The sequence below is a fragment of the Cyrtonyx montezumae genome, unplaced genomic scaffold (assembly GCF_038088225.1).
Source record: "Cyrtonyx montezumae isolate F1298 unplaced genomic scaffold, pur_monq_1.0 scaffold_30, whole genome shotgun sequence".
In the NCBI taxonomy this organism is placed as follows: Eukaryota; Metazoa; Chordata; class Aves; order Galliformes; family Odontophoridae; genus Cyrtonyx; species Cyrtonyx montezumae.
Genome location: NW_027072035.1, coordinates 1261763 through 1274706, shown reverse-complemented (window position 1 = coordinate 1274706; position 12944 = coordinate 1261763). Strand labels below are relative to the sequence as shown.

At 38.8% G+C, this 12944-nt stretch overlaps 1 protein-coding gene across 1 annotated transcript in view; it reads left to right on the top strand.

The window, feature by feature from the left end:
* KDM4C (lysine demethylase 4C) overlaps positions 1–12944 on the top strand; it is a 263542-nt gene that overhangs the window by 135318 nt on the left and 115280 nt on the right. Inside the window, exons 9-11 of the mRNA XM_065744185.1 lie at positions 2925–3163; positions 5139–5494; positions 8830–8941. Coding sequence (XP_065600257.1) covers positions 2925–3163; positions 5139–5494; positions 8830–8941 — 707 coding nt within the window. The remainder of the gene's footprint in view (positions 1–2924; positions 3164–5138; positions 5495–8829; positions 8942–12944) is intronic.

The following is a 12944-nucleotide window of genomic DNA, read 5'->3' as shown; positions in this document are numbered from 1 at the left end:
AGAAGCTACGTGAAGATAGTGAGCACAGTGAGCTTCAAAATTCATTCCAGTGTGGTCTTTAGAATGTTTCTATAGAAAATATTATTCCTAGGAAATATTATTCCAAAGACAGTTTAGTTGTTTCTAGAGACTTCTGTAACCAAAAAACAAGGGAGAAGTGTCATTACAGTTGAGATAGAGACTAATTTGGAAAAACAAAGCACGAAGCTGTGGCAGAATCCCAACAACCTCTAGTAAAATCGTAGCCTTCACTGCAGTCTAGTTCTGAAGAGATATTGTTGCTTATTTGGCAGACTGTGCAGCAGCCAAAACCTTTCTGTATCTTACTTCAGGTCAGTGATAGATCATAAGAAGAGCCTAAATCACAGTTGTTTATGTTGACACCACTAACAGAAGTAGGAGGAAAACATTCTCAGCTTGGCACTAAAAACCTTCAAACCCTGACCTGTTAAAGCAGTTTCATAACTGTATTTGTTTTCTTGGGGCTCATCATGTGTTTTGTTTATATTGACAGATATATTTTGTTTGTATGCTACTGCTTTCCTGTCTTGATTTTACTGAACACGATTTTTATGGATTTTCATTATCTAATAAAGATCTTAGCTTCTAGCCTAGAGTAGGCTGTTGTACGGATATCTAGTTATTGGGGAGTGGAGTTTTCTGGGTTAAGAATAATACCTGTCCAAATTTCTGTTGAACTTTGAATTTCATCATTTTCTTTATGAGTGCGTGTGTTCATTGAAGAAGATAATAAGAAAATCAGAACAAAAGAAAAGCAACTTCTGTTGTGAAGAAAAAATGTAGTGGAGGAAAGTAACATTGGGTTTGATCTCGGGTTGCTAAGAATACTTTGTGGGATATAATCAGTTATTAAGGAGAACTAATAAGGAAGATGAATGACCAGTTTCTTAAATGGGTAAAATATTAACCCAAGTAGAAAGATTTTGTTGATTAGCTAAGTGAATGCCCTTTTGCTCTGCAGTAAATTTTAGTTATGTTGTGACATAACTGCACGTTTACACTTGGATGCAGTTATAACTATAAGCAAAGACTTTGTAAAAATTATATTGAAAGCGTTATCACAGGAACACAGTGTGATTTCATTCACTTAGCTGAGCTAATGACACAGTTCCTATGTTGTTTGATTCTTGAATTGGTTTTTGTTCACCCATGGTAATAGTGCATCTTGCAAAGGGAGAATAAAGTATTTATTCAGTTTTATTTCTACATTTCTACTTCTCCTGCAGGAGCGGGAAAGTAAATGCCCCTCTGTTCTTAGCACTGGTGAGGCCACGCCTCGAGTATTGTGTTCAGTTTTGAGCCTCTCACTGCAGGAAACGAATTGAGGCCCTGGAGTGTGTCCAGAGAAGGGCAACAAAGCTGGTGAGCTTCAGTCTGGAGAAGAGGAGGCTCAGGGGGGACCTTATTGCTCTCTGTAACTACCTGAAGGGAGGTTATAGTGAACTGGTCGGGGTTGACCTCTTCTCTCATGTAACTAGTAATAGGACTAAAGGGAATGGTCTCAAGTTGAATGAGGGGAGATTCAGGCTGGATGTTAGGGAATACTACTTTTCTGAAAGAGTAGCCAGGCACTGGAATGGGCTGCTCAGGGAGGTGGTGAAGTCACCAACCCTGGAGATGTTCAAGGAACGTTTAGATGTTGAATGGAGGCACATAGTTTAGTTGGAACTACTGCTGGATGATTGAACTGGATGATCTTCTAGGTCTTTTCTGACCTTGCTGATTCCACGATTCTATAATGTGTCAACTGAAATTTGATCTTGGAAATTATGTAAGTTGCAACAGAGGGAAAATTGAAATACCATGTATGGGGATTTTCATGAATGTACTTAAATAACATAACCTCAACTTTTGGGGCTGAAATACTTTGCTTCAATAGAACTTCATAAAAACAGTTATAGTACTGGCTGTGTCATACTTTGACAAATTTTATGGAATTACAATTTCACAGAACTGCTAATAATACTGCTAATATTTTAGAGGATGTTGAAAGGTATAGATTAGTGGACACTGGATAAAGGGGAAGGGTTAATAAAACATTTTTTTTTCAGGAGATGTTTAGGGTCTAACATGCAAGATCTTTGTAAAATCTGTTTATCCCCCTATCCTTGAGCATTTAACACAATTGCATCATCAGTTTTACAACCTGATGCATGATGAATAAGGCACAGATCTTCTTTTCTGGTATCACAGAGATGTATTTGAAACTGGACACCACTCTTCTCTTCCATTTACTCTGAGAACATAAATTTCAAACCTATTTCTGAAAGAGTCTCACAGCTCTGTTGCTTCAGATTTACTCTTCAGTTTTTCAGAGTGCAAAAACCTGTACAGAATATTTTATTTCAAATTTGCTTTTTGAAAGATTGTCAGATTTATTGTTTAATGTAATAGATGTTCAAAATACTTGGTGATCAGAATTTTTTGTTCATTCAGATGGTTGTTTGAATTAAAATGCTTATAAGACCTTCTATGATATGAAAATAGTTCTGTTTTTATAAAGGTATTTAGTCTAGTATTTTGCTATAACGGTGTGGGAAGTAGCACCTGGTTTTAGTACATTTCTGAATGTGCTGTCTTCATTACTTTCTTAATGGCTGATGTCTTTTGAGTTCAGAAGAATGGTTCATCAAAAAAACTAATGTGGATGCTGGTTAAGTAATAGTTACGTAAAATTATTTTACAGTTTAATAACTACTGTCATAGAATGTTGAAAAGGATTAGAAGGTTAAATCAAACAGTTAATCTATCACTTAATAAATTGTAAACACTATCTCAACACAAGAAGATGAAAAATTGTCAGGTTTTACCACTTTAAGCAGGTGAAAGGGACATATATATTGGTAGACTTTTTATCTTATCCAAGGCAGACTTTATTCTGACAGCAATATCTCTTATAACAGCTTCCAGCACAACAGATCTCGATCTAAAAAGCTTAAAACTCCAGGGGACAAGAGACAATCTGCTGTGGTAACTGGTGCAGAAATCAAAGAGACTGAAGCAACTACTGATGGCTTCAAGGTCAATGAAAAAGCAGGAGAAAAAGTGAGACCACTAAATACAGGAGTGCCTTCTGGGGAAGAAGAAAGCAGTAGTAGAATGCAGCTGGATCAACGTTTATTGGATAATGTCAAGGTTGCAGGTGAGATAAGGACAGATGATTTTTCATGTGTAAGTTGTAGGCTGTAGATTCTCTAATGCCACAGATCAGTTGATATTAAAGCATCGTACTATCCTAAGTAGCATACTAAAGCTAAGTAGTATAAAGTTATACAGAGAATGTTGATTCAGTAAAAGTAAATAAGAAATTACTATTAAGAACTGAAAGTGGAATCACCTGTATAGTACCTATAATAGCAACTGTACAGCAAAAAAAAAAAGAGTGGGAAATGACACGGATGATTTAACACTGATACAGATAGGATTTAATGTATTTGCTTGTAATGCACTACATGCTTTTTTATCAAGAGTACTACATATTTAAAGTGGTCTGTTTGTGCAAAAAATGCTCTATTTTAAGACTACAAAGTTACTGTCACTTTCCCTTTAACCGTCTGATAGTGCAAATTATGAAGTTATTGTCAAGTGAAAGGTACTTTGTTCCCTAGAATGATTTTATACTGAGATGTACTGATTTGTTTAATCTATTATAATCTAAATTATTCTTTCTCTTCATACTGAATTTCACTGTAGCTCGGGTATTTATTTATATTATTTTTCCAAAAGCCAAACTGACTGAAATCTTACCTTTGAGAGCAGTACTATGATTTCAAATTGATACTAAAAATTTGGTTGCACATACACACACTATTTTTCTGGTTTTAATTATTAATAGTTGGCTTAGTTATGTTAGAAATGGTAAATACCAGGTCTGATTCCCATAAAGATGCCTCAATGATTATTCCATTATGGAAGCTTTTTGTAGTGTTGTTCCTTTACAACTTCCCCCAGCTTCAGCAGAGGTTTGAAGTGTTCCATGAGCACTGAGGAACTAGTAATTAGTTTCCTTCATTCACTCATTGATAAGGGAAGGAAAAGCAGAGAAAAGAGGAGCACTATCCATCTGCCCTTCTGCTATTCAAAGGTGGTGCCTAGATCTTTGTAGAGAAGAGGTCCATTACAGATGTAACACTAGCTCCAGTTGAAGTGATTTGACCTGAGTTACCTCTGGCTAGTACATCCATTATGCTCCATCTGGGCAGTAGTTTTCGTTTGCATAGATTCTGTTTTGTTATTAGACGGACTTTCTGTCACTAAGTTTACTAATTTGATCTGTCATTTTATCAGAAGAGCACACTGATAGAACCATTGTGAAGAAAAGTGAAAAGAGACTTTAGAGACCTCTTTCTTTTATTGCTTTGGAAGTGGTGCTGAACTACTGTGGTGTGTGTCATAGAGTTCTTTAGTAGCATATTTTTTGGGTCACCTCTCCAGCCTACTGTTCTGTCTGAAAACATCCCAGAAAACATGGAAATCCATGGAAACATTCACAGACAAAGAATTTCAACAAAGTAAAATCCACACAAATTCACCCTTCAGCACTGAAGGGTGAAATTTCACTGAAATATGAAATTACAGTAATTGCTGAACTATAAATTTATGCTAATTGCTTTTCATTTTTAGACTGGTGCTGTCGCTTTCAAAAATATTCTTGGTATCTATTTGGAATATGTTTTCCTAATTATAAACCATTAGTCTTTGTTTATTTTCATTTGTGAAACTAGCATAATACATACAAATGCAGATCATAAAGGTCAGTACACCAACCTTTTATATTGTTTTTTTTTTTCAGGCAGTAAAAGTGATTGTGAGCTGTCAGAGTAAACAAGCTACATGAATACTGATTATTTTGAATCACTTCAAGCTGTTGCAGTTCGAACACAAAATGCCCGTGAAAAGATTAAAGCTATATTTCACACTCCAAACTCTAAATTTTAGTTTATTCGGTGATTAAGCCTATATCTTAATTTTATGTTTGTCCTTCTACTACATTATTTTATTTGTGTGATTTCTAAATGAGGAACTGTATCCTTTATTTGAATAATTCAGACTGTTTTGAAATTAAATGCAGTAATATAATGTGAGATTTATTAAGGAGCCATATCTTTTATCTTCAGGAAACATCCTTTCAGACTCATTTTCCTGTCCTGTACCGTTACAAATGGAAACAAAAGCTGATGAGTACAAAGAAGATTCCATTGACTGTCTTGTTACATTTGAAGATTCAGGAGCCTGTGTATCCACTTCTAGTAGCTGTAAAAACGAAGAGAGTTTGAAAACTCAGTATAAGTCTGAGTCAACCATACCAGACCTGAAGTGCCAGGAAGATACTTCTGAGGCAGAAAGCCCAGCTAAAAAAGTGAATGTTTCAATACAGAATGATGCCAGCGACCTAGAAAGTGGAAGTAGCTTGGGACACGGTGAAGTGCCTGTTGTAAAAAAGAATGAAGATGATGACATGGAAACATCCAATGTGTGTGAAGCAAATATTCATCATTATATTAATATATTACTGATTTAATACATGACCAAACTTGTTCCTAATGAGAACTGATATCCATACTAAGGCAGTTAAGAATATGCATGATTTTAATCAGATGTTAATTTCCGCATATTCTGAAGTGTTCAGACAACAGTGAGATTCAAAGGGAGGAGCTTTTATGTTTTTGGAGCTTACTTGTTGACCTGTTTTCCTTCTGATTTTAGATTTTTGCTAATCTCACTCTGTATCTCTGAATCTAATCTGTCAGTGACAACTCTCAAGGTATTCCTCTCAGGGTTCATTGTCTGCCAGTGTTAACAAGGTGGTGAGCTTTAATTGACCAGAAATGCAATGAACCAGACATATAAAGATTACAGAATGGTAAATGTTGGAGGGGACCTCTGGAGGTCATCTGGTCCAACTGCCTTGCTAAGGCAAGTACATACAGAGCAGGGTGCCCAGCACCACGCCAGGTGGCTTTTGAAGATTCTCTTAAAGGGAGATTCCACAGCCTGTAGGCAACCTGTGCCAGTGCTTCATCATCCACATAGTAAATAAGTGGTTCCTGGTGTTTAGACAATACTTCTTGTGTTCCAATTTGTCCACTGCTTCTTGTCCTGGCATGGGCACCACTGAAAAGAATCTGGCCTCCACTCTCTTCAGGTATTTATATACATCGATAAGATCCCCACCTGAACCTTCTCTTCTCCGTCCTGAAGGCTCAGCACTCAGTCTCATCTCAGAGTAGAGGTGCTCCAGTCTCTTGATCATTTTTGTACCATCCTGTTGGCTGAACTCTCTTCCTGTCTTTCTTGTTAACCCACTTCTCTAGCCAGTCAGGGTCTTTCTGTATGGCTGAATGACTGTTAAATCAGCCACTCCCACAGTTTTGTGTTATCCACAATTAGAAGCGAGTCGAAGCGAGTACTGTATTTAGTATCACGCATTTATATCTCACAAAATGTTTTTTTTCCTGTTGTTACCCATGTTAAGATACTTGAAAGCATCCAGAAGAGGGCAAAAGATCAAGTAGAAGGGCTAGAATTAATGTCTAGTGAGGAGAGGCTGAGGACAGTGTGGTTGCCCAGTCAAGGAGACCGAGAATCAACTTTACTGAATCTCCTCGAGCAGGGGAAGCAGTGGGAGCTGCTGGCCTCTGCTTCTCAAAACTGACGGCAGAACAGGAATGGCACAAAGCTTCCATGAGAGTATCATATTCTGCATTAGGAAGCATTTCTGTACCGTGATGATGATCAGATACTGAAACAGGCTTTTTAGAAATGATTGGTAACTCATTCCTGTCAGTGTTTCACAAGGCATTTGGATAGTGTTCTCATTTTGCTTTAACTTTTAGTTTGTCCTGGAATGGCCAGGAAATTGGACTAGATGGCATTCAAAAGCTACTTAGAACTGAATTTAGCTGTTCTTTTTTGTTTCTGCTCTATTGTACTGCTGTTGCTGTGTGTGAAGGGTGAGTAGCGTTGATTTTAGGAAGCATAATGAAAAAGCTGTAGTGCTAGTCGCAGTAGTTTTATAAGTTTGGCAGTTTCCCAGTTTGGCAGAGATGGACCTGGTTATCTACTGCCAGATTGCCAGTCTTAATGGGAAACTGGGAGGTAAAATTAAAATTACTCCAAGCATTTTACAGTCAGGAAGTATGCACTAATGTTTTTTTATTGGCTTTGTTAGCTTTAATAAACACCCTGTATGAGAGATTATATTTATCTCTTTCTATGCTTCTCAGCTATTTGTATGTTAAGGTTAAAAGGTTTCAAATATTCTCCAGTATATTTGCTTACTCTTTAATGTATTTTTGCTGTATGTTCCTATTTAAAACTTTTTAGTGTGTTGCATAGATACAATTAAAAAAAGCATATCTTTCCCTTTATAAATTGCTGGTAACTTCTTGATTATTAGATTATTATTAGATTATTGTCCAGTGCTTTAGCCTTATCTTTTCTCTGCTAATCATAGTACATACTGGGGTTTCTGGTACTAGACTATACAGTTAATGTGTAATTTTAATTCTCAAAGAATTCAGGGTGCAGGTATTGAACCTTCTGGGCTACTTTCTTAGTACTGAGGAACAAAACAATGGGGCCCATAGGACTTGCATCCTCAGCCTGTTGCCAGTAAGATTGTACTTCCTCTACTGAGGATCCAGCAACTGATTTACTTAGTGATTTCTCTCACTGTCACCCCAATCTAGAGTTGGGAAAGATACACTTCTAGGGATTGCATCATTGCCTTTAGTTCTTGAAACTAGTTGATTTCAAGCTGAAAGTCCCTAGGGTGATCTAAGGGAGGAAAGAATTTCCACATAAATCCGGTCAGGATGCCTAAGTTTTTTTACTCAACTCTAAATTCTTCTTCTTTTTTTTTTTAAACTCCCACAATGATAGTTTCCTCAAGTGTTTTGCACTCTGTCACAAATTAAGTCAATGGATTACTGCCTTATTATGGCCATAGTTAACATTTGTATTGTATTTCTGATGCAGAGTTATTGAGTAGTTATTTCTCTGAAGCATTACCCATGCTATAACTGTGGGAAAGACTGTTGTAACCTATACCTCAAATAATTTGTGTTTAAAATAAGTTGCCTTTTCTTAGAGGTTGTATTCTGCATTAGAGATGACTATCTTAATGCAACTCTAAAGGTGCTCTGGGTACCTGTCAACGGTTTACAGGCAGGTTCGGCCTGGTTCATTGATGATTGGTGCGGGGGACCCACGGACCCACGCCCCAGGAAAGGGGAAGGGGGAAAGGGAAAAGGGAAGAGGGAGATGGGCCTAGGAACAAAACAGCGGCAATGATCTGAGGAGGAAAGCTAATTTACTAAATAGATATTGGAAGGCAAAATAACACAATGTAATACAATATAATTGGAATTAAAGCTAATAAATCAAGTAAAATGAGCAAGAGAGAGTGTCCGATAAACCGAAGGCCTTACGCTAACGCTGAAGGCAGACGGCAGCGAGCACCCACTGCTGAGTCCATCCCAAAGGAAAGAGAGAGTCCCGTGGCCGCAGACAGTTTTTATCTTTCCCTCTGAGCGTAAACACGTAAGAACGCAAAGCATCGCAAAGTCCTCTGGGGAATGGAGTTCTTCTTCTCTTCTGAGACAGGTATACCTGGAACTATCGATGATCCACGGAGCTGGAGCATTAACTCCTTAACTCTAAATGCACTACATGATGTTATGATGTGGAATACCAGTACCAAAAATCATAAAACTATGACAGTACCTTTGTATTCATTTATAGAAGACTGGTTTTGTTTGTTGGTGTATAATTCTATGCTAAACTAGTTGTGCTTTTACCTTTCAGTCAGCAGAGGCTGAAGAAAAGAAAGTATCTAAGAGCTGGCGTCATCCACTAACTAAACCCACAGCTAGATCTCCAATGACTTTGGTTAAACCGCAAGCAACTAGTGATGAAGGTGAGTATACCCTTTAGTAAATTTTTTGGTAGTTCTTTTTTGATGTTATGGCCATTTTCACAAATAACAAACTTTTCTTTCTGTATGGGAGATACCCACACTGTAGGATCATTGATGAAAATGATTCATTGTGGCTTCTGAATGACCAGGCTGTGTACTTTTTTTTTTTACTATTCAAGTTCTTCTTAAGACGTTGGATCTGTCATTGATAAAAACACTTAATGGAAGTCCTTTCTGTGTTCTGAGTTCTGCATCCACCAGTCAAATCTTCATTGTTTTGCGGAGCTGCTGAGTTTAAGAACTACCTTCTCATGCTTAAAAACAGATAAAAATGTGTCACCGGTTTGCGGGACAGTTTGACCCAGTACCGTGACAATTGAGGCAGGGGACTCACGGACCCACACCCCGGGAAAGGGGAAAGGGAAAAAGGAAAAGGGAGATGGGTCTAGGAACAAAACAGCGGCAACGATCTGAGGAGGAAAGCTAATTTACTAAATAAGATATCAGAAAGGAAAATAACACAATATAATACAATATAATTGGAATTGAGGCAAATGGATCAAATAAAATGAGCAAGAGAGAGAGTGTCCGATAAACCGAAGGCCTTACGCTAATGCTGAAGGCGGACGGCTGCAACAAACACCCACTGCCGAGCTCGGTCCCGAAGGGAAGAGCGGGTCCCGTGACCACAGACAGTTTTTATCTTTCCCTCTGGGCGGAAATATGTAAAAATGCAAAGCATCGCAAAGTCCTCTGGGGAATGTGGTTCTCTTCTGAGACAGGTACACCCAGAACTATCAACGATCCACAGAGCTGGAGCATTAACTCCTTAACTCCCAATACTCCACATGATGTTATGATGTGGAATATCAACAATACAACAAAAATCACAAAACCATAACAAAATGACACAAGAATTGCTTGAATACCCTAGGTGTAAGTCACTGTCCCCCTATATTGCTTTAAAGCCACTTTTTTCTTGTTTGCATTTTTCATAGAATTTAGATGTTTTGGAGTGAATTTGTAAGATACTGTAGTTCTCATTCAAGAAGAATTCTTCCAACTTCTGAACCAGATTTCCAGGTTTTAGCCTAGCTTAACACTGGAAGAGTAAATGAACTTCTCTGAACTTGTCCTGTAGTTTTGATTTTACTGTGCTGTTTTAGTCTATTGTTTTACAAATTATTAAAAAGATGATTTTGTACACAATTCCTCTAAATTTCTCATGTCTTTAGGTAGAGAATCATAAAATGATAGAATATACCAAGTTGGAAGGGATGAGCTCTGGCAACTTGGGATCATGACCACTTCTGTGGGGACGCTGTTTCTATGCTCAACCACCTTCTCAGTGAAGAATCTCTTTCTGATATCCAGCGTGAACCTCCCCTGTTGCACCTGTTCATGCTGTTCCTCTGGGCCCTGTCACTGTCACCAGGGAGCAGAGCTCAACACTGCCGCTCCACTCCTCTCTTCAGGAGCTGCAGGCTGCCATGAGGCCTCTCCTCAGCCTGCTCTGCCCTAGGTTAGAAAAACTTAAGATACTTCAGGCTCTTCTCGTGTCTTCCCCTCTAGATCCTTCAGCATCTTTATAGCCCTTCTCTGTAGTCATTTTGTATCCTTTATGTACTGTGGCACCTGTAACCATGCACAGTATTCAAGGTTAGACTGCAGCAGTGCATTGTAGAGCAGGGCAGTCTTTTCCCATAACCTACTGACAGCCCCATGCTTGTTACACCCTAGGATATCATTGGACCTCCTGTCTGTCTGGGTGCGTTGTTGACTCATGTTCCACCTGCTCTTGACCATGACGTCCAGAACCTTTTCAGAGGGGCAGTTCCCCAGGGGGTCATCTTAAGGACTGAGTGTATAGCCAGGGTTGCCCCTTCTCAGCTGCAGAATTGGACACTTAACTCTTTTTAAACTGTTGTAGTAGTTAAACTGTTGTTCTGATGGTTCTAAATCTATGTAAGGAGTTGCATGCAAGATGTCAGAAGTAACATCTGTATTTTAACAATTAGAAAAAGAGATGGAAGAACATAATTCTGTTTCTAGATATCTTGAAAGTAATCTTTGAAAATGAAAAGCAACAAAAGGTCTCCCCACCATTTCTCAAGATGAAAGTTCTCTGTAAATTTTATTAGATCAGAAAAAACATCCCTCAAAATGGAAAATGGACACATACTTTGTTTATATTACTTTAGTGTTTTAGTTCTGTAATTCACAGTTTTTTTATGGAATAGTTCTTCAGAATCCTTTTCAGTTGAAGTAGGCATGTCCAAGCTGTGGCCTGTGGGCAGCTTGTGGCAAAGCATGGCTCAAAATGAGGCCCACCCTCTCTCTCATTTAATGGTGTCAGCTCTTCCCAGCAGAGTGGCCTTAGACACTCACCTATTGCTCAGCAACGTGCAAACCATCACTGCACTATTGACAGTGTATCAACAGAAAGCAGGGCACAGGGAGGGCATTGCTGTGCTGTGCAGTGGAGTGCAGTGCTGAGTCAAGTGATGGCAAAAAACATACGCGTTTTGGTATACTAGCCTAACACAGGGCTCTGGAAAGTGAAGAATATGCAGCAGTGCTTTCTGTTTTGATAAAGGAATTTGACAACAGAATCACAGAATTATAGAGTCCTTAGAGTTGGAAGGGACTTTTAAGGATTGTTTAATCCAGTTCCCCTGGAATTAACAGGGACTTTCACAGCTAGATCAGAGCCCCATTCAGCCTGGTGCTGAATGTCTTCAGGGACAGGGTTTCCACGACATCTCCGGCAGCCTGTTGCAGTGCCCCACCACCCTTATTGGAAAAGATTTTTTCCTTATATCCAGCCTGAATTTCTTCTTTTGTAACTTTAAAACCATTTCCTCTTGTTCAATCACAGCAGGCCATCCCAAAGAGTACATGCTTTTTTTCCTTATAGCCCTTCTTTAGATACTGAAGGGCCATTATCAGGTCTCCCCAGAGCCTTCTCTTCTTCAGGCTGTACAGTCCTTGTTCTCTCAGCCTGTCCTTACCAGAGCGGTGTTCCATCAGCTGTATCATTTTTGTGGCTCTCCTCTGAATGCACTCCCAACAGCTCTGTGTTTCTTTTATACTGAAAACTTCACATCTGGACACAGTATTCCAGGTGAGATCTCGACCTGGTGGCCACACTTCTTTGGATGCGGCCCAGGATATTGTTGGTTTTGTGGGCTGTGAGGGCACATTGCTGGCTCATGTCCAGCTTGCCATCCTCCAGTATCCTCAGGTCCTTTTTGGCAGTGATGTGGTTAATCCTTTCAACCCCTGGCTTGTACTGCTAGCGGGCGTTGCCTCAACGCGGTTGCAAGATCTTGCATTTGGATTTGTTGACCCTCTTGAAGTTCACCTGGGTGAACTGCTCAAGCCTGTCTAGGTCCTTCTGGATGGCTTCCTGTCTGTCTGGTGTGTCAGCTCCACCACACAGCTCGGGATTTCAAGACTGCCCCCCCCCAAAATCATCAGTATTCATTTATGAGCCCATTTTTAATTGATAAAAATACGTGACCTAAAAATTTTCTAATCCTGCATATAGAGTAGCAATCAGATATTTAACTCAGAAATCTGATAATGTTTCTTTGCTGGACTTTCACTCTCCTTATCTTAACAGAGAAAAATAGCCTTTGCTTCACAGTCACACCTTATTCATGTCATTGCCCGTTTTGAACAATTATTGTCAAGGATTAGGTACACGAAGAGTAAAATTTTTATGAGAAGTCGCTGTTGAACAGCTTGAGGCTTCACAAAGAATTTCAGTCATTGCCATTGGATGAGGCTATTGTGTTGGTTTCACAAAAGCAAGGTCAAATATCCCAATGGTTTTATGGTTTTGTTGCACTCCTTTTTTAATGTTGTGAGAAAAATATTTTAAATTGAAATGTTTTGTTGCTTATGTACACTACCTGTACTATTATATATTTTACAGGGGCTGATCCTAAAATAATTCATCCTGTTTTATTCTGTTGGCCCACTGTGTCAGAGGCAGGTG